At 41.0% G+C, this 23062-nt stretch overlaps 1 protein-coding gene across 1 annotated transcript in view; it reads left to right on the top strand.

The window, feature by feature from the left end:
* The window catches only part of suclg2 (succinate-CoA ligase GDP-forming subunit beta), a 118784-nt gene extending 97850 nt beyond the window's left edge, over nucleotides 1-20934 (top strand). The window contains exons 10-11 of the mRNA XM_038695973.1: nucleotides 9446-9566; nucleotides 19850-20934. Coding sequence (XP_038551901.1) covers nucleotides 9446-9566; nucleotides 19850-19962 — 234 coding nt within the window. The 3' untranslated portion in view covers nucleotides 19963-20934. The remainder of the gene's footprint in view (nucleotides 1-9445; nucleotides 9567-19849) is intronic.
* The last annotated feature ends 2128 nt before the right edge of the window (nucleotides 20935-23062 follow it).

Here is a 23062-nt window from a genome sequence, read left to right as displayed (position 1 = left end):
TAACTCGGGGCTTTTCTCCATATCATTCATTCTGCCTTTCACTTCCTGTGTCATCAGAATCACGTGATGTCAAGCAATAACCAATGAGTGAGTGAGTTTCACCTACAGCTCATAGAGGTCTGATTTGTCTGATAAGTTGCTCAACTTTCACTTGAATGTATCATTATAGGCTCTGTAAGAGAAACCAAAAACTCCCCACAAATGAACTGTAAATCAATCAAAAATCTGAGGGCAGGTGAACGTGATGTATCCAATCTCTAAGACTAAGCTACATGATAATGATGCTGATGATGGAAAAGTGGAAATGCCACCTGGACAAATCTTGGTTTGTTGATAGCAGGTTTAACAGCATGAACCCACTGAAGCATCGTGCTTGGTATCTGTGTACAGTGGTGGATTTGCGGCATGAGGAATATTGGCACCCTTTCCTTTTACCACAACAGCATAGTTTTACATGAATTTGGTGAATCCATTCTTTGCCACCATAAACCTCCAATACATGCAGGAAGATAATGATCCATGTTATGAAGCACAGATTGCCACTCAAAGTCAAAGTCGGTTGACTTCCGTTATCTATTGGCATTTTTCCTAAAACTTCCCATGCTGAGCCATGCATGCAGTGAGCAACTGCAATCAGAGCCTGTGATGTGCTTAAAGTGCGAGTTTTCCATACGACAGGATGAAATGGTAAAAGGAGTTGTTTACCTTGATGACATGTTGAGGGTTTGCTGGTTCACTCAAACTCTTCATCTAACTTGTTAATCTGTTTTTTGTTGTTTATACTAAAGTGGTAAATGCCATTGCATTTCCTGTATCTGCTTCACAATAAAAGCATCCAATTACATTTACATTAGATTTACTCATTCAGCTGATACTTTTATCCAAAGCAACTTACAATTGCTATTTTTGTCAGAGGTTGCACACCTCCGGAGCAACTAGGGTCTAAGTGTCTTGCTCAGGGACACGTTGGCAGATGTGTTGCAATGGGAATTGAATCCAGGTCTCCCACACCACGTGTATGTGTTCCTCTCCCTGTGGATCTGCTACTTAGCAGCGTGGATGCCATCTGTTAGATGGAAATAAGAGATTAGAGATTATATGTTACACAGGAGCTGCAAAACTTATCAGTGAGGCTTTCTCTCTAGCCACCTTGACACATATTGAGCCAGTCAGTTTATCTCAGACATTACATGGTTAAGGGAGGCGACTGTCAGGTTTTGGCTCTGATCCTGTAGTCAAAAATGCACATCTTGCTGGGCCACTTGAAAAGGGCTTTATTTTGGGTTTTGCAGCTTCCATAAATGAATCTCTTGGAACACTTTTGGAATTAGATGGAAAAGGGTGTTTAACACATCAGTTTTCTGCCAAAATAATCTCCTGGAAATGTGTAATAATATCTAAAATACCAGCTTTCTGTCACAGACGTCAGAAAGAAAGACATCTGCAATCATTGTCAGAGTATTGCATTGTGCTCCACACTGGTCTACACAAAACTGGGAACAGTCCTTAAGGTTTTTGAATCCTATAAAGACTCGTCACCTCACGCATAACTTATTTCCATCAACATTTTATAGTTTTGTTAGATTTGACAGTCAGAAAGAAGCTGAACAACACAATAAATATAGTGGTTTAATGAATATAAGTTACTAGGGACACGTATTCATTCAAGTTCATGGGAGCAAAAACTGTTCACCTCAGCAAAAGCAAAAATGGAGATCCATGAAGAAAAAAAAACAGCCTCCATTTGTCATTTATGCTGCATTTTCACAGAAAAATCAAATGAAAATTATAAAATAATGATCTCTGTCATGACAAACTGCACTACTTTTATTTTAGACATATTTTGTTTGATTAGTATTATTTGTGCCGCTCACACCTGTCAAACATGTTCAAAATTATCTTAATGGGAATGCCTGGCAATGACTGAATCAGAAGGCGTACGATTGTTATCATCATTAAACACCACATGCTGTATTATTTTATCTCCCAACTGTCAACACCAACTGGCCCAGACTGGAGCGGACTTGATCCCTATTTAGTACAATCAGTCATTACACTCATATCATAAATGTTAGTGGCCCAAAAACTGTTGTGTGTGGGTTTTGGTATTTTTAATTTGCAGTCAGTGATTTAATTTGGAAGCGACTAAATCTGCAAACATAGCCCCAGAAACCCGGGCTCTACTCCAACAAGATGCCCAACCCGACCCCATCCATAGCACTATATATCCGAGCTGCACAGATGACTTTTCCCCCCCAATACCTACCCTGCCCATGACATCCTGGATTTGTCTATCAATGTGAACATGTGAAGTCCAAGTGCAAATAAACTTGACTTGACTTGTACATAACCCCAATGTGCAATGACTGATTGACTGAAAGCAGTACAAAACACTGCCTTATTTCTATGACAAAGGATAGAGACAGCTGTCAAGGCCCATGACCCCGCTGCTCGCTCACAAGAGATGACAAACCATGAGACTGTAATGACCATCTCTGGGGTCCATCCTCTGGTCACATGATTTCTGCCAGATCTCACCTTTTCTTATTTCCCTCACCCACCCATACTTTCACACAAACCTCTTTTGTCTGGAAGCAAAGCCATTCCTGCCTTGATTGGTTACTATTCTTTGGCCTGTAGAGAAAAAAAATGAAGTCAGAGGGGGCTGGAGGTGGCTGAGTGCTCATAAAGTACTCTTGGCCAGGGCAGATGTGAGAAGACTCACTGATGTGGATAAAAGTGAGTGAGACATATCGATGCAGAGTAGGGTTCAGGCAGTAAAATGGGGCCGCTCCCCTTGCAGGACAGGGGAACTCAGAAGTTGTAGTCTGTGCCTGTGGCTGATTAGGTTTTTTTTTGTTTGTTTTTTTTAAGAATCGCTGAGGCAATCAGCGTAATTTGTTTTCTGAAAATGGAATTGGGATAACTTGCCCACAGCAAGTGCAGTTTATTATTTGGATATTCTGTGGATATATAGAGAGCTGTACTTTGAGCTGGGTTACATATTTCAGTTCTATTCATAACATGATCAGTCCAAAGGCTTGGAAGTGTCCATGGTACACGTGAACAGGGACTACCTTAAGGTAATGTAGATGGTAGACTGGGTTTAGTGATTACATCTTGACGTCCTCCAGATGACACCAGGCATTGATCAGGCAGATATCTAGCTGCCTGTTGCATTGGGTTTTTCCGTCAAGTGAAACTTCAGATGCCACTGTCTGTCAAGAGGTGTCTTCACCGATGACATGGCCAATCTTTGACATAATGCTCAGTCTTTCTCTCCGCAGTCCCAAGAAGGGGCTGTCATGCTTCAGCAGGCCGGATAATTATTTCCCTCTTATCCCTCCTTGCCAGGGCCAATCCTAGCCTTCAATGGAAGCCAGGCACCGCACCGCTTCCCATCACCTCTCTCTCCGTTTCTTTTCTTCTCCATCTCTCTTCCTCCATCTGTTTCACTTCGCCTCACTCTCTGACTTCAAGACCCTCTTTCCCCTCAGCCTGTCTTTGTGTCATTCTCTTTTTCTTGTTCTGATCCTCTCTAAGAATAGATTTGCACAGGCAAAATACCTCCTCAGTTTGATAGAATTGATGCTCCAAAAGTAGTAAACGTTGCATAAACGATTGCCATATGAACATCTTTATTACATGGCTTGTCTCACACATTTGATGCTCACCCACACTGCCTTATTCTGCTGTGACATGAAGCACAATTATACAGTGTGAGCAATTTCAAGGAATGAAATGATTCTCAGGAACAGTTTGCTGAGTCTAAAGTTGGAATTCTGTGTTGTGACAGACAGTGTTGACCATCATTTAATCTTTTGTTAGAAGGCAGTATATTTATTATCTCTGTTGACTATGTAGGCTTTGTTTTTATTTTTTTGTCATCTATATAGGCCTACAAACATGTATCAACAATGTTCTGCAGTGATAATTTGATAGCACCACAATTTTTGCTTTGCGTGGGGGGGAAATGTTGTATCTGTATACCTATGTGTAATCAGTATATTAATCATTGGTCCAGATGTATGTAGTTCTCATGTCCCTTTTGGCTGCCCCATCACCTCAAGTAAATGGTGGCTAGCTGAGCTCAATAATTGCTGGTTCGGATGCAACATGACAGGTAGAAGCTGTGACATCAAGTCCAAACAAAACATATGTTAAGAAATGCTACAACAACAAATTGACTGTGATCTTACTTCAAATGTGGACAGAAACAAAATAATAGTTTCTAACCAACAGCCGTCCCGTCATTCCAAGATGTGTGATTAGAGCCAGCAGGCCTGCTTTGATTTGGAAGCCGTGCATGTTAACCTGGGGCCCCCAGCAGATCGAAAACAAATAAACAAGGCCTGCCAGAGCAGGCGGTGACAGTGCAGGCTGTCTCCAGTAGATAAGACAGAACAATAGTCCTTAATAGGCCACAGAGAGACACACACCCATCTCCAGCCTTGCCTTTTTCTACTCCTATATCTGCTTGCTGGTAACAAAGGAAACAACATGCTTTCCCTTTTCTTTCTTTCCTGCAGAGAGATTAGCGGCGCTTAACAGGGGTGTGGGCTTGAAAATGTGTATTTGAGTGATAATTCAGCAACGTACGCACAACTTGACAAGGAGCCTTGCAGAATGAGAAGGGATACAATGCCTTCATTCCCCCCTGGGTTGAAACTTGGAGGAGAAAAGTACATCATGTTTGTTTGCAAGTTTTTAGCAGTCTGTGAAAGGAATATGAAAACTTTCTCAACATGGGATGTTGCTTCTAAGTGGTGTCTTTATATTTCAGTCCATATAGATGACCATCAATGTATAAATTCAGAAATTTTCTATAATTAGAAATGCCTGTGTTCATAATCACAACATACGTATTTTTGTCAAACATGCATTCAAGACACATTTTATGAAAACACACAGACAGGAGGAATACAATGCAGAGCCACAAGTGCATGTCAAATTGTCTGAGCTACATTTCGTACTTGCCCTAAATGCAGTTAGTGAGGCGTATAATAGCAGGCAGAAAAGCTTGTTTCTCCTGTGAAGGCCCTTTTTTTGACTTTGATGCAAAAAAAGCCTTGGCAGGGTATCGCAATGCCTGCAGCAATGATCCAATTTCGTAAAATTTGAATAATTTCACCAGCACCCAGGTAAAAGGCACCGGCTCCTGTCGTAACACTGCCTGAAAAAACACACAAAGATCCCCTGAAAAGAGTGAGCTGGCACATTACACCTGATGCCTTTATGCTGAGCTCTGATGAAAGAAATCCACCCCGCTGCCAAGTTAGCTCACCTGAAATGAATGCCTTTAAGGAAAGAGGCTGTATTTGGTTCTGTGACAAGAGATAAAGTGCTACAGAGTGCGATGCAGACAGATTGGAGTGTGCAGGGCTATTTCATACCTTAAGGCTGGATGTCTGAGATGCTGTTAGCTGAATGGATCACAGCAGTGTTAGACTTTTGATTGCAGAACCAAGGAGACTGACCCTAAATTTGGCTCCCATTCTTTAGCCCAGTTCATCATTGTTGACATTTTAACCCCATACAGGACAGACCATTACCTTGCTAAAGATGAAGCAGTATGCTTCTAAAACTGATGTGCATAGCTCTGTCTACCACAAAAGGGCCAGTATGGTTGACCAAAGTATATATTGCGTTTAGAACTGAATGAGCTGTCCCAGGAGAGAACATGATTAGAAAGATGAATAAGATGGCTCACAGTTTGGCCTTTCCTGCTCTTTTACCTCCAATGGTTCTGCACATTTTCAATTTAAGTCTGTGTTCCCTCTGGGCACACAGTATCCCATTATCTCACTTCAGTGAGGTGGTGTTGTAGCTCTGGATCTTTGATCGTTACTTGGAATAGGCAGTGGTAGAACCTTTACATCCTTACAAATGTCTGCTTATTTTTGGTTGTCGATTTGTACAGGGAAAATGGTGCTCCTTAGGTTGTACAGTTCCTTGTGAACCAAACCAAAGAAATTATAAGACAAAATAAAACTTACAGCAAAGTGAAACGCAGACCTCGCCCCATCCATATTTCTATAAACTGCATTTACTTCTGTGCCAAGCGACATAAATCATATCTTATGTATCATTAATATACATGTGTGTCAATAGGAGGATGCATGAATGGAAGAAATATGGTTCTTCCCAAAAGAGACGGAGTTGAAAAATGGGCTGCAGATAGGGCAAAAATAGAGCCTTCTCTAGTGAGGCATCAAAGGCATCTAAATCTCTGCTGCCCCCCAGTGGGGATATTGCTGTGTGTAAACCCCTGTGTGTGTGTGTGTGTGAGAAAGATCCTGAGTCAAGCCTGCAATACGGTATGGGAAGTCTTGCCCACTCAAAACCCTATGTTCTATAGTAACCTTCATGTAAATGCACTGATATCATAAAGCGGCGTCCTATATTGCTGTGGCTCAATGTCTACTATCCAACATGAAGAGCAGTCTAACACCACTGTCATTAAATACGGTGCATGTGCCTGTAATACAGCTCTATACCTCCAGTCATTTTATCTAAGTATGTTTCATCACAGCATCTTTGTTTAAAACTTTGTATACGTGCAATGGTTTAAAGCTATTTATATCTATTGCAGATCACTGGTGGTCAGGCTAAAATATGTACAGTCTCAAGCCTAGGGATTTGGTCCAGATATGCATCTCTCCTCCTTTTTTTTTTGTATGTTTTGTATATTTTTTGTGTGGCAGTGGCAAAGTTGACCTTGTGCCCCTGCTGTGGGCCACACCTGCATAGGACAGTGGGGAAACACACTCACATGTGCCCTAAGGCAGCAGTGAATATAGACATGCACGCAAGCACGCGCACGTGCACACACACACTTACTCTGTGAACTGCAGATCACACCTAACATGCTGTCAGAAGAACTGTTCTATACACGGCTGAGGTTTGAGAATCAAGAAGCGAGAATCATTTCACACCTCTTTCTTTTCGTCTGCCTTTCTCTCACTGCTGAACTCTCGTCTTTTCAGCGTCTGCGGCTCTTTATACATTTACATTCACGCCGGTCACTGAGTAGACATTTAACAAGTGTATGAATGTGACTCTTTCTAACGATTTCTAAGGTCTAAGATGATCACCCTGTTGATGTCATCAGGGTTTTCTCAGACTTGACTCGTGACTTCAGATTTTTAAGAGAAAGCCCACGTTACGAACTTGTTACAAGTTACAAAGGCAGGTAGGGCCTAAGGAAAGATACTATTATGTTGCATTGTGGGAAATGTAGGGTCCAGTGAGGTCGTTTTTTGAGCTTGATGCATACTAGGGACTAAAAGAAAGGATATCTCGCCCTCTACTGCTTTCAATTTGAACATTATTTTGTTAATCTGCCTCTTATTTACTTGATAAAATGAAACATTAGGTAAATAATATTTACTTAATTAAAAAACATTAATGCGTACTTAATGGAAGTGCAGTGCTGAATCGCTGGAGCGACCTCTTAACAGGGCTTAAATATGATACGCACTGACACACAAAAAGATTGCGTTTTCCAAATTGGAAAATTGCAATTGCATTTCAAGCAGCATTTTTTGAGTGTTTTCAGTGAGCACAGAGCATATATTTAAGTGTAAGTAACCACAGTGACATTAACGGACTAATGTAATTACTCTAACCAAGTTTAAATTGATTAAAATAAAAGCTTCCAAAATGGATAACAATTTGAAAACATCCTACTCTACCTTTTTTCTAAATGGTAAGTGGCCATTGTGTAAGTGAAAAACAGCAATCTGATGTGTCCTGCCATAGAAAAAGTGACGTTTTCTCATTCTTTACTTCCACCTAATCCGTTATTTTAATATATTAGAGCACCTTGTCATGTAGTATAATCATAATAATAATACATTTATTTTATTATTACAAATGCAATATGGAGGTCCTGATTTTGTTTTTCATTTTAACATCTGCGTTGTGATCACTCGCAGTTTGGGGCTAATGTTTGCCTGCCTTTTTCCCCTTGTTTTTTGCATTCCTGGTCACATCCCTGTGTGACATACTTAATCAGCATGAAACAGTACTCTGTGTGTTGACCTAACAGCTAGCTCAATTCCTTTGCATTGCGTCTAAGTCTTAATGCTGCTGCCTACATCTGTGTTTGTTTTGGAGCTCTCTCCTGGTCTTGTGTCATTCTCTGCTGTTTATAAGGAGATGCTCATTTGGATAGCACATAGAGGACAATGCCGTGGCTGTCGCTCTGATAGCTATCCAAGTCCTTGATCTTCTCTCCCTGTAAACATCATTACCACACTGAAAACATACACATTCACAACAGACGCGAACACACGCACGCACACACCCACAAGCTGCTCATCCAAATCGGTGCTAACAGATTAGCAGTGATTATAAACAAACATGGAGGATTAATCCTGTGTGCTCTCAGTCTACTTTTCCACAGAGCTAGCCAGGGTAATTACCAAGTGCTAGATAGATTGTTAGTGTAATCTCACACACACACTCACACACACTAGCTGCCTTGGTTCACTTCTTAGGGATATCAGTTTCATGCTCATTTTATAAGAAAGTTGAAGATCTGTGAAACTGCAAGACAGAGCTGAACAAACTGGAGTTAACATAATACTGACAGTGAGATTGTTTAGCACAACTTAGTGTGCTCAAAACTCAAAGGGTTGTTCCTGATAGCTGTTAGGGAAATGTGGGATCGTGAAAGCAACAGACATCTTAACATTTGCAAATGATAACTATTCCATTTGAATTACAAAGTCAATAGCACTGTGTGTGTACTTATTTCTGTATCATTCTTTTACTAGCCTGTTTTCTTAACCACACATGGTAGATAATTCCATTTTAAAGGCTATTGTAAATATGGTGCATGGCTCATCCACATTAGAAGGTGTGAAAACTAGCTTCTATTGTTTTTCATGTCACCTCTTCCCATTGATATATTGCCTTATTATTTATTTATTTTTTGTTAATGTTGCCTCTTTCACCTGCTGCCACCCTCTTATCTTCAACTATACACCGCTTTATTCTGCCTGCAGTGTGACAGTGTTGTATGGCCTCTGGGTGCCGACCTGCTGTACACAAAGTTGGTGGTGAGGCCGTTCTACTAAATGTTTTCCTTAGTAGTGAGATTTCAAACTAAAAATCTGAACAATTCTTTTTGCGCTGATGAGGTAAAGCGTGCTTCCAGCTGTACTCGACATATATGTCACTATGTAAAGGGATTTGTAAATGGTTGACTGGCTTCAGTTTGGACAGACTCCACCCATCATGAAGAATGCTTTTGCACTATACCACTTTCCATATGCTTTTCAGGGCTCTGTGCTAATACAGTGCTCTCACAGTTCAGTGCATGTCGCACAGATGGTAAAGATTAAAATGTGTAACCATCATGTTATTTAGTTTGCTATTTTGTTCTCAGGTGTGTCTCCATCACTGGATTTAATCATTTATTCATTCTCTTCTTTCACAGGTTGAGGCCATCCTGGTCAACATCTTTGGTGGGATCGTTAACTGTGCCATCATTGCCAACGGCATCACCAAGGCCTGTCGAGAGCTGGAGCTGAAGGTGCCGCTGGTGGTCAGGCTTGAGGGTAGGAATGTACACACACACACACACACACACACACATAAAAACCCTCTTAGCAAGCTGGTCCCCACTGACACTCAATACAATACCCAGACAATACACAATGTGGGTCATTCCCATCAGAAACCTGGATCATTGATCTCCGTCTAGTGTGAATTGAAAGCTCTCGCCTTTAATGAGGATTTCACGATACTGGTTAATGACACTGGCCATAATACTACAATTTAAAACCAGTTCACACCTCTAGCACTTGTCATCCATTTTGATGAGCTTTTCCTTGACATCTAGGGGCTGAGGTAACCAGCATCTCTAATGGGAGCTTAGACATCATGCAAACTGAATGTGTGTCTTCAAATACTTTTCCCAACCACTGTTATGACTGTGACCATTAGCCCCGTGGCCACAACCCATATGGCCTCTAGCTTCAACTTCCATGGAATAAAGCATACAAATACAGGCTAATAATGACAGAAAATGTAGCTATTTATATCTAATTTAAAATGTATTTATTACTGTTATAAAGTGGCAATTTTATATATTTTCAGTGTTAAAAGTGTAGCAGGATTTAAAGCACCTCTTTCACACATTGTTTTAATCTTTGGAGCCATTGTGTTGCTGCTCTCTGGAGCCTATCCATCTTCATTGTGGCCCAGTGTCCTAGTAAGAACAGCAGTGCAATTTCTCATACGTGTCACATTTTGCCACACCCGTCATTAGCACCAGCTAGAATACCAGTAAAGACTGCACTGATTGGCTCACCTTTCACCTGTATATGCTAATGAAACTCGTTCAATTGTGTACGTGTGTGTTCATGTGTGGGATGGCAGCAGTGACTCCCGGAGGCGTGGGGCCAGTTGGTGGTTAGCTTAATTGTCAAGATCCTGCTGAGTGGTGTGCCTGGAGCAGAGAGCAGGGGTGGTGTGTGTGTGTGTGTGTGTGTTTGTGTGTGTTAGCCCTCAACACTTCATACTGTATGTCCTCACACACTCTGCTAATATGGTTTGTAGGTCAGGGCATGTAAGCATTTTCTAGAACCCAACTGTGCACAAAGGCACATCAGTGCAGTATGGTTTGTTGAGAGCTGAACAGAGGAACAGATTGGTTGTCAGATTAACAACTAAAGGATGTCTTCTCAGTCAAATAAGGCCTATTAAGCCATACACGCCTAGATAGATACATTTAGCAAAGGTCAGAGTCTAGATTAACGTTAACATTTATTCATTTAGCTTATGCTTTTATCCAAAGCGACTTACAATTGCTATACATGTCAGAGGTCGCACGCCTCTGGAGCAACGAGGGTTAAGTGTCTTGGTCAGGGACACAGTGGTGGATGGGTCACAGTGGGGAATTGAATCCGGGTCTCTCACACCAAAGGCATGTGTCTTATCCATTGCGCCATCAACCCCCCAGGATAATCGCCAAAAAACATTAGTGAAATAACTTTGCACCTGCAACCATACTGAAGCAAATCAAAGCAAACAAATCCCACAAATTTACGTCCACAAAAAGTTAATACAGAAACAATGGTGCCACTTCAAATCCTCAAGGTGCAAAATAGGTGTTTATCTGTGTAATTTATATCCACAGTCTGTCTTCATGTTGCTGATGAACCCTGTGGCTGAAGAGTGAGTGCACATCTGTTGAAATGTGTCACCATGGAAGCGACTGGATTGCCAGTTGAAATAGACTCTTAATTAGTCACCACACATTTCTCATACTAGGCCATGTTATTCAATTTGACTCACAAACAGGCTGAGTCCAGAAGGTCACTGTTGGTGGTCGGTCCAACCACGTTTTCCTGGCCGGGGCCTAATCCAAGCTTTTGCTGTGGGTCATTACATCCTGGGCTGCAGTCTTGTGGAGAAGATTGGTTCAGAATCAATCAGCTCAGCTTGCTAGGCTGACCACAGGGCAGTGAGAACGGCCCGGCGCTCTTCAACAGGATCAAAATGGATTAACTGGCACACTTTTAATTGGGAAGGCTCTTTTTAAAAGGCCTGGGTTGATTGCATTGGTGGAGATTTATGTATTCCCATATGTGGAGAAGAAGGACCGTGTGGTCTAGATGCTGATAGGGTTGCATAAAGTGTTTATTGTGGGCTGAGTCATAACTACAACACAGCCCGTTGGCTACAGTATTAACACTTACATTCATACATTGCTAATTGATGCAATATCTTCAGAATAGACATACAGACACATGTGTACACACAAATATTTAATGTATTGATAAGAAGCGATATCTGACGAAATACTGTACTGCCCCCTTTGGCCACAGTGTGAACATGGACTTGCCCTGGGAGGATGCTGTTACACTATGGGAAAAATTGCCCTTAAATAGCCCTCAGGGTCTAGGGGAAAAGGTGACTGCATTCGCTTAACTTTGCTCCCTGGCCTATTGATTTGATGAGTCATTCCCTAACTGTCTGTCAAACAGTGGTGGCTGTTTGCTCCTTAAAAGGAGATCTGGCCATTTACTCTCCCATTTAATTAAAAAGAGATGCAAGGTCCTATAGTAAAGTTGAGATGGCCCTTTCAGTCCTGACAGTGTCATTATAGCTAAATAATAATAGCTATCTGCTGCAGCTACACACACATAAACAGATATGCATGTACACACACACACACAATGTTTAGTTGTAAACGGGGATCATCATTTTAGGAGCAAGGCCGGTTGTCCTTAGGGTGTCCATTTTTTGTAAATAATTATTTAACTTGAGGGTTAAGGATGATTTTATTTTTATTAAATATATTATATTCTAATTTGTTGATGCTAATTACAATCTTGTTAATAATGAGAACCATTCGTGCATAACACTGAGTTCAACATTATAGCATATCAGCCTTTTTTTTTTTATGTCCTGCTATATGCAGGCTGTGATTGGTTGGCTCATGAAAAGTGAAATGTTGTTTCTGATATTGGCCTGATATGGACTCAGATTTCTGACTGTATAACACACTACGGTTTCTTGTCATCTGTAGACAACTAGTTGTTAAGTAAGGTACAGCTGATTGTCATGTACTGAAATACATCAGTCCTTTTTACATGCAAACATGCATGTAATATTTATTAATTTTCCACTGGTATTGGATCAGTACTCGGCCTCAGCCGATACCCAAAGCCCAGGTATTTGGTATCGATATCTGGACTGAAAAAGTCTAATCGGCCCCTATTTGTGCATCGACTTTGTGAAAAGTTGAACATGTTTCAACTAAAGGCACCAAATATAGCTAACTAGCCAGCCAGCCAAGCTACTTCCTGTTGGCACCAGCGTCTACTGTGCATAATCGCGCACGACATGGAAATCACAAAGACACTGGTGTCTAAAAACTGTATGGACAGGAAAGAGGCAGAAAAGAAAATGGTAAAATCAAATGGGGCAATGCGGGTTTGGCATTAAGACCACTGTTGACCCTAGGTCATATTTGTGAGGGGCATAATGACAAACTAAGGGGGCACAACTGCTGTGGTCTTAATGACCTTTGTGAAATTCCTACCATGGTTGTAAATATTAAACAATGACCATTCTTTTCTTGCCTGACAAATTCACCATTAACTGAACTGAACTGTTACTCTTTGCTTCTAAAAAGCACCTGACAAGAACCGAATATGTCATGAGAATGAATGCTGACATTTGATTCAGATACACAAAAACTGAATACAGTGATGTTATTTGTTAATACAATGAGGGTCTTTATCAGAATCAACATGGACAAATGACAAAATGAAAACTGTCAGACAGTCAATGTCAGAGATGCTCTTTAAGTCTATTATACTTAACTATAGTGGGTGTCTCTCTTAAACAGGAGTCTAGACAACATAAGAAACATGAAAACTTTGATTAATGACTGGCTAGCACATCAAAGGAAAAGCTTCTGCACCGTTCAGGGGTATCTCACGCTGCGTTCAAATGAGAAGCATTTGATGTTTGACACGCAGGATGAAGGAGGGAGGAGCAGGACTTTTCAGTTTGTTGGCTGTGAAGGGAAAAATTCTCACTGTTTGGTACTGATTATTATGAGGATTAACAATTCAAGTCAGAACAAGTCTGATGACATTCAGTGATGAAAGAAGATGTTTTTACACCAGTTATTCAAGGTAACTGAGATAGCATGCCACCAACCCACTGGTATTTGATATAAATGTGACATAAATTCTGTTAAAAGGTATAATGTCTTTGTCTCTTTAATATTGAGTGATATTATGGACGGTTTGGGGGAGGTATACGTACAGTATATACATATACAAGGTGCTGGAAAAATCCCTCAAAGATTTTGGTCCATATTGACATGATAGCTTGACATAGCTTCTGCAGATTTGACGGCTGAACATCCCCGTTCCACCACCACATGCCAAGAAAATATCCCCCACACCATTTCACCACAAGCAGCCTGCACTGTTGATACAAGGCAGCATGGATCCATGCTTTGATGTTGTTTTTGCCAAATGTGGATCCTGCATCTATATGATGCAGCAGAAATTGAGACTCGTCAGACCCGGGCAACATTTTTTCAATCTTCTATTGTCCAATTTTGGTGAGCCCGTGTCAACTGTAGCCACCCACTTTTACACTGCCTTATTTCCCGGGAGTATTGTGCCAATATGCCAGCTTGCTGCACTGTATGAAAGGTACGGTGCCGGTTAGGGGAGTCAGATTTGTTCCGCCTCTGAGACGAGAACGTTGGTAGTAACAGAGCAGGGATGATGTCTGTGTGAAAAGCCACAGCCTGCATGTCGCTGCTGTATTACACATAACGGTCTTTTTCTACTCCGCTAGTTCCCGAAAGCCGGGTCACTATGTGAAAGTGCACATGGTTGCGGGATTTTGCCACAAACCTTTGTTCAGTATGAATGAGTGAATGCAACATATTGGCGGATATTCTTTCCGGGTTTATTTCAGGGTTTCTGTTCAAAAGTTGCTTCATTTTCATCTTCTTAGTTGAAAGGAGTGGTACCTGTGTGGTCTGCTGTAGCCCATCTGCTTCAAGGTTCGACATGCTGTGCATTCAGAGATGCTCTTCTGCATACCTCAGAGAGTGGTTATTTGAGTTGCTGTTGCCTTTCTATCAGCTCGAACGAGTCTGGCCATTCTCCTCTGACCTCAGCCAACAACAAAGCATTTTCACCCCAAGAACTGCCAAAAACTGGATATTTTTCAAACCATACTCTGTAAACCCTAGAAATAGTTGTGTGTGAAAACCCCAGTAGAGCAACCATTTCTGAAATACTCAAACTGGCCGGTCTGGCATAAACAACCATGCCACGTTCAAAATCACTTAAATCACCTTTCATCCTCTTTCTGATGTTCGGTTTGAGCTTGAGCAGATCATCTTGACCATGTCTAAATAGGCCTTATGTTACAGTCACAGTAGGAAAAGTACAGGTATAAATAATACGACTGATTCTTGTGCATGCTGGCTTACTGTCATAGCTTACTGGGACAGCTGAATAGAGCAGAGCCATCATTAATGTTATTAGTAACACCTGTTCTTTTCCTGCTATGACGAGTCAAAATGTCTGCAGTAAAAGCCTAGTTCACACTACACGATTTTTAGCCCGATTTGCCGCTCGGCGACCGTCAGGCAGTGATCAGGGGTAAATCATAGGATAGAAAAAAAAATTGATACAGCATAGTATCGTGATATTTGCCATGGCAATACTGTATCGATACACTGATGCCAAGTATCGATATTTTAGTATATAAATTGCAGATGGGAGTTTTAACTTTTTGGTACTAGAATAATAAAATCTATTGCTTTTTTAGTCCACTACAAAACTTAACAGGACCATATAGAGGACTGAAAAAGTGATATGAACAAACAGAGAAATGTATCTTTTTAGATAAACAGATGTTGACAAAGTTTGACTTTAGGGACCTAAGTGGAAGTTGGAAAAAGGTAATAAATTGCAATATATCTCAATATATTTAAAATCGAATCGCAACATAAATATCGTGATAATATCGTATTGTGGGGCCTCTGGTCGCCAGTCGTTATGTGTGAACTACTCAACGATGCATCAAAACAGCTCCCCGACACATTTCTGACACATCGCCGACGTCTGCCAGATATCTAGCATGCCAAATATCTGGTGGAGTCGGCCGACTCGACATCCACATCCAGCCAGTGAGAGCAGGCAGCTACTTTTTCACCGCAAACCACTTTTTACTCCCCTCAGCTCTCTCTGCAGCACAGACAATCGCTGCTACCTGAGTGTGCTAATCCATTCTTTCACACAGATTTTTTGTCTTTATAATTGGTATCTTTAACAAACCATATATATTTCATGTGTAGGTTCGCGTCATTTCCCGTTTCAAATTTCATGTGTTTTTTTAAGACAAAACGTGGTTTGGAGACCAGCGTCGAGTGACAGAGTCGCTGTCAGCTCGTGTAGTGTGTGACAACTTCAAGTAACCTGTCACAAGACAGCAAGTTGTATAGTGTGAACGGCACGGCCATCGGCCAACGCTGAAAATCGTGTAGTCTGCACAAGCCTTAAAAGAGTCCTGTGGTAACTGCAAAAGAAAGTTGCAGAAGTGAAGAGTGTTTGAATTTTATTGTATTTGTATTGTATGTATTTGAATACCGTTACGACACTGTATACACTTGCATAGTGTGTGAATTTCGACAGGGTTGTTTTGTCTCAAATCAAATACGATGCACACTTACCAGAAATGACGATCGCAACATTTGACCACTTCTTCTTTTTAATGAGAAACGACATATGGTTATCACCAACATTTGACTGCGATCGTCACCCACCAAAATATGAGCCAGCTTGTTTGCTCACTTGTAAATTGTATTGAAAATGTATAAAAATGAACATACTTTTACTTGCTTGTGTGTGCAAGCGCAACCACTGAAAGTTTGAGTGAAAGTTGGTGGTCCCTCCCCTTCCGCCACGTAGTCAAGATGTCGACCATTGAGAATAAGAAGTGTCCCGCCTTCCATACTTTTTGTGTGAATGCACTTATGCCCTCAAAATAGCAAGTATAAGTATGGAGTGCGAATTGAGACAGCAATAGCTAAAGTTTGCTAACATTAGCCACCATTAGCTACTAGTCATACTAGACCAAATAAGGCTGTAGGAACAAAACCTCTCAGTGTGCTTAATTGAGCAAGGGTGTGTAGTCTTATGTAGTCAGCTATTCATTCTGGGATTATAGACACACCGAGACTATGGCATAGTCTTCTCTTATCAGATCTTAGCGTCACTGAACTCAGCTTGTTTGGACAGAATTAGGCACACATCTAGGAGCTGCAGCATGCACAGAACTCCTCTGGTGCAAGTCTTTGGCACAGCACCAAGCCCTATTATCTTGTTGAAATATGGTGGCCTGTAATTGACTCACACATTACAGTGACATTTTCACAATAGTCACAAGGAAGCTTGCTAATTAGAGCGGAGATCCAACAGAAATGTGTTGTGAAGTGGCAGTATATCACATGGCAAAATACTTAGCACTGCCTGGTGTTTTTTGTTGTTTTGGCTTGAACAGCACGTTTAAAGACTCGTAGCTGAGCTGTGTTGTTCAGGCTTGTCAGCTGATCTAGAGTTGAGCAGTTTGGACAGCACTCAGAGTTGTGGAAGGTGGTGTAGATTGGGATGGAATTTAAATTGATGCTTATTAGAAAACAAAGTTACGAACACACAAGTTAGCCTGAAATCTCACTTGCTCTAGTAATTAACAGTCATTGGTACTGATGAATAACCCCATCACGCCCTGGAGATAGTGTACAGTGTGATCATTTTCTACTAGGTGACAATAAAAATCTTTCATTTTGTACCTAGTTAAGGCCATTCTTTACAGTTAATTGCATGAATTTCATTTTTAAATTAAAGTATGTCTTGGTGTGAATGCCCCACATGTGTGCATGCATTATCCTGTGCACTGTATGTCTCTGGGTCCAGGCTGTGAGTAGGTCTCTGGCAGCACCTAGTGGCTGCAGGTGAACACACACATTCATATACTTGGCATACTCCCCACACTCACACACACATTCGCACACACCTAGTGATGCTGTATCCAGCTGGGCTCTGTACTTGCCTCTGCTGCTGTGAGCTATCAGTGCTCCCTACTGCTCAGAGTGGAACTGCAGCCAGCTCTCTCTCTCTCTCTGTCTCTCACACACACATATGCAGAAAAAGACCCACGGAAATACATGGTCTTTCCTTTTTCACTGCCACAGAAGTGTGATCCCCCCACACACACACACACACACATCACATGGATAACACAGGTATTATATAAATAATGCCGCACACACATTATTGCTTCACATGAATATTAATGGGATGAAAAGGAGCAAAAATGCACGTGCTATTTACTTTGCTGTGTGTTGTTTACTGTATACACTTTCATAGGCATATTTGTCTTTACAGAATATATCTTGCATTATGTATTTGCTGTGGACATAAAAGGCTGCTTCTCCCACATGTCCTGTTGTTTCAGGTTTGTTGTTCCTTTGTTTTAATGATCAGATAAGCCTGTCAGTATGATAATATGGATCCCAATGAAATCAGCATATTGAATGGAAAGCATGCAGTATTTCCCTCCTCTCTTCACTTTGAGTGACGTCACCGCCAAATGAGACTATAGATTTATCTGTGGACAGAGGCTATTCTATGCTATTTGAAAATGACTTGGGACACCCGATCCCCTGTTTATGTGCCAGAGCAAGGTCTCTTCCTGCTCTTATTCTAATTAATTACATCACCGAATTGATTGTTTGGAGTGTGGGCCTGCAGAAATGTGTTTGGAATGAGTTATTATCTGGCTGGACAAAAGAGATGAAATATTAGGCGTTAAGTGGCGCTGGTAATAGAATTCCTCATGAAAGGTCTATTGATTAGGGTGGCCGGGCCTCCGGAGAATTTCACATACCATGCAGTCTTAATTACACAGCAGCCAGCAGAGCTAAGGTCAACCTGTAAGCGTCTGAGCATGCACACACACAAACAGCTGCACCCTGCAACTAATGATTATTTTCATTATCGATTCATCTACACATCATTTTTTCAGTTAATGGTTTGGTCAATTAAATGTCAAATGACCATCACATCATCAAGTTCCCAGAACCCGTGGTGACTTTTTCAAAAGACTTGTGCTTATCCAACCAACAGTCCAAAAACTATACATATTTGCTTTACTGTCATAGAAGAGTAAAAAACACTTGATCAATTAATTGTTGTAGTAATGCATGTAAAAAATAGAATGTCTCCAATATGTAAATGAGGAGCTAACTAGATTATGGTTTGGCCAAAAGGGTGCTTATTTGATTGATTCCTCAAACACAAGTATTTAAGTTGATATATTTAGCACAAAGTAATCAGATTACACAATTCAGTGTTACTTTTTCAGTGGGATATGATGACCTGACTGTTGAACTAAGATGAACCTTTATTGATCCCGCATGGAGAAATTCAGGCGTGGCAGCAGCATAAAGACAAAAAAGTAATTTTAGATAAGTAGAGAAAAGGTAAGAAATAAATGAAAAAGAAGTAAAATAAAATAATGATGATGACTAACTGGAATAAAGATTAAAAAGTAATTAGGAATATATGTTTTTAAATCTATACCAGACCAGAGAGAGCAGAGAATTGTTGAGACCACATCAAATAGATTCTGTAAACGGCCTTTTCTTCTGCCATCATGTCTTCATGTGTGAAATCAGTAAATGCCACATAAACAGCTGGCTTTTGTTGTTTGAGCAGCGTGGGCGATTCTGCTTCACTTGACCTTTTGCTCTGTTACCCTCTCTCCCTCTCGTTCACTCCCTCTCCCCACCATCGTCCTCTCCTTCTCTGTGTCCTTCCGGCCAGTGCTGCGCCCCCTGCCCTGTGTTGTGACAGGCTTGTCAGGCTTGTGTTTGGCTGCGCAATGTGCAGCGCTGGGAGCCAGCCAGTTCAGTGAGCCTCGGGGGCTGTGGAGAGTTTCATCGGAGCGCTCTCTCTCTCTCGTTCTCTGGTTAGTTGCGGGTCTACCGGGGCATGGTTGCCACCACATCACCCAGCACCTGCTATACCCCTGACCTCACTGCAGCCAGGGGAACACGCAAATTGCCCTTTTGCCTCACTGACATTGATCACAGACAAAGCAGCTTTCGGATCAGCAGTTGAATTTGCCACCGTTCACCCATAACTCCAATCCGTCTGTCGTCATGTGCATTGATTCCTCCAAAGGAGCTCTTCGTCTTTCACACAGCGTGGTTTTTAACCTTGTTAAGCCATTTTTTGTCATCTTATTTGTGTCGCCTCTTGTAAAAGTGTTTTCCTGTGTCTGCTAGGGACCAACGTCCATGAGGCCAAGAGGATCCTGAGCGAAAGCGGCCTGCCCATCACAGCGGCAGACAACCTGGATGACGCCGCCAAGAAAGCAGTGGCCGCCATCAAGAAGTAGAAAACTACCAATGTAACCTAAATACACTCTGTCCACCCATCACCTACATTCACAACAGCCTCAGATCATCACCGTTAGCCTTTTTCTACACATGCAAACCTCCAGGACTGTTTGTTTCAACACTGGCTTCCAGATAATACCAGATAATACTATTGCTAACTGAGCATCTATTTCACAGGTTTTGAGGTGCTGTATCACTTATACTCACGTCCCCTGTGTAGCGCAAATTAGCTTTGATTTATTTTTCTCTATTAAGTGCATATTAATTTGGATGAATCACTCTCTGAATCAGGATTGTTATTATTTTAAATCATGAAAGCCGATAATCTTGTCATGGAATATTATAAAGCTCTAGTGACCTTTGTCAGAAATTGGACAGAGCCCCAAAACATTGTGCATTCCATTTTCCAAGGCAAAATAGGTGGCTTTCTCTCTGCCTGTTGTGACATTTGTATGGAATATTAGTTAGAGACATCTCCTCCAGCCTTGGCTTAAGGCACAGCGTGACTGAAACGTGGGCTGTGAAAGCATTTGATGGCTAAAACGAAAGGCACCATTACAGCGAGCTGTAAACTTTGCATCAGTCAGTCTGTTTTCTTAGTGACTTAATTGTCCAAGTTAATGCAAATCCATTATTTCATTCGATGCCTTATCTGTGTCTCAAATGAGTTGGGTGACGTACCCACACTGTGAATTTTGTACATCATGTCTTAAACGTCTGTTTATCATTAACAGTGTGTTGCCTGCTTAAATCTGTGCCTATTTCATGAAGGCTAAAGGGTTTTGGAACCTATCTTGCCAACTCTTTGAGCCCCAGCACTACTTTCATACAGAGGTGTTCAGAAAACAACATCAAAAAAACAATTGTACTTAGCTTTTTTATAATCATGAAATGTATATTGACAGGATATCTTGAATACAGTGTGAAAACAGTGTATATAATTTCGGAGATTAAAAGCAATTATTTCAAGATTATTGTCTTGTTTCTTTGTTCACTTCACATTCACACTGTATTCTGGGGGAAAGACAGAAGCAGATGGAAAGTTAGAAAGATGTGGAAAGAAAGCTTCAGTCACTGTTTCTATGGGCTTCACCTGGAGAGAGTACATTTGCAGAATAAATGTAATGTCAGTAAGGGACAGCAGACCCTCAGCAGTTTGGACGTTTGTGTACCTTTGTGTCCTCACAACTGACTGAGCAAAAAAACACGGTCTAGACGTAGCCTTTGAATATACTGTAGATGCTTATTTCAAATAATTTAAGTACTCTTTGCCAACATCGCTACTGTGTTTTTGCCTTGTTTACTACTGTGTGTTTAGTCTGAAGGTTACATAGTCATAGTTTAGTTTCAAACCACGGTACAATCCAGTTACACAAACATTTTAGTTTAAAAAGAAGAACAGGTTTAATTTGAGTTTACTTTTGATATATCAAGCCATGTGGCAGCTAGCCAAAGCTGTGGCTCTGGCACCAAAATGAACATTTAAGAAATACAATCTGTGGAGATGCCTGTCTTTAGGCATGCCACTAACAGTTATTCTCTATTGTAATCTGTTAATTGCCAGTTGTTTTCTTGATTAATCGTTGAGTCTATAAAAAATCAAGACAGAAAACAGTTAAAAGAAATGTCCATCTTTACATTTCTTTTTGTCCAATCAACAATCCAAAATCCTGATACTTGCATGTATTCGTTTTGAGGCTTTTGTCCAACTGTTTGAAATTGTTGGAGCAGACTTTTATGGTACAAGTGTTTTTTTGCGGCAAATCCACACATTTGAGAACCCGGAACCATCAAATGTTTGGCATTTTTGCTTGACAAATTTCTTCATTTTCCGTCAGTTGACTAATCAATGAATTGAATAATTGTTGCAGCTCTGCTCATCTTTATTTTGCGACATGGTGGATTAAAAGGCAACTCCAACTCGGAAACTTTTGAAGGGAGATAATCATTTGTACATACACATGCGCTCAAGCTTAACACTTCCACACATCATTGCAAAAACTGTTATGAATCAGAGGCTGTTTGATCTGCAAAATGGAATCGTGTTTAACGGTGTCAAGAATTATTAAATGGGCAAAGAAAGATGGATATTTTAAATTTCTTTTGAATGTTGTACCTTGTGACACAACACATTGGCATCAAAGGTTATGCAAGGATGTAATTATACCAGTCGTCTTCAGACTTTAAACTTTTTATTTATTGTGTTTAATACATTGATTTGGATTCATCTGCAGTAGTGTAAAAAGTTTGCCAGTGAGCCAGTTTCCACTAAGAACTCTAATGTAGTATGCAAAGATACTATACGTTATACAAGATATCTTTTACAGCCTACTGTGTATGTATTATAAACCATTTTCTATTCTGTCATGTTTTTCATCTGTGGATTGGTACACAAACACGCAAACGTACATTTAAACTCCTCAAATCACACACCTTCAGCCCTCTAATGAAACTCAAGTGTACGTCGTCCCAAGAGAGACTTGAGAGGACTGACTGTCCTTCATAGGCCCTGTGTGAGCAGTGCAAAGAGACGGAGAGTTGACTGAGACCTCTTCCTGTCAGACACACTGACTGTGTGATGGATTATCTGTCAGGCAATCTGAGAGGACGCCCAGACACACAGGATCGACTGCCACCTCCATGAAAGACACACACACAAAAGCTTTTTTTTTCCTTCTGTATGCACCAGGAGGATTTCTGAGAGGAACACTCAGAGAAAACCAAGTCTCTGTCTCAAACTCGTCTCTCAAACAAAAGTAACTTGGTTTTGTTTTTTTCGTAGAAAGTCAAGAGGACTCCAGACGGGGCCCTCTGGTAATTGCTGCAGTTGCTAAACAGTTTTGTTTTCCACAGTGACATGCTGTGTATAACTGCTAACCTTGACGCAAAGTAGGCAGAGATATTAAGTAAAACAGTTGGTAACTACTATAATGTATTAATTTTCAGCATGCCTATCACCAAGAGTCATCTCAAGACACAAATGCAGAGGTCTGTGGCTCTGTGCTACACCGTGCCAGTCAGTCAAGCCGTAGAAATGGGCCGAAGGGTTCAATAATTGCCTTATTTCATGCTCTTCCCTCCGTGTGTCAGAAATATCCC

This window comes from Micropterus salmoides, unplaced genomic scaffold (genome assembly GCF_014851395.1).
Source record: "Micropterus salmoides isolate LMB-PRFRI ecotype aquatic unplaced genomic scaffold, ASM1485139v1 Ms_hic_scaffold_4, whole genome shotgun sequence".
NCBI lineage: Eukaryota > Metazoa > Chordata > Actinopteri > Centrarchiformes > Centrarchidae > Micropterus > Micropterus salmoides.
Note: the sequence above shows the minus strand (reverse complement) of the source record. Positions and strands in the feature narration are given on the sequence as shown.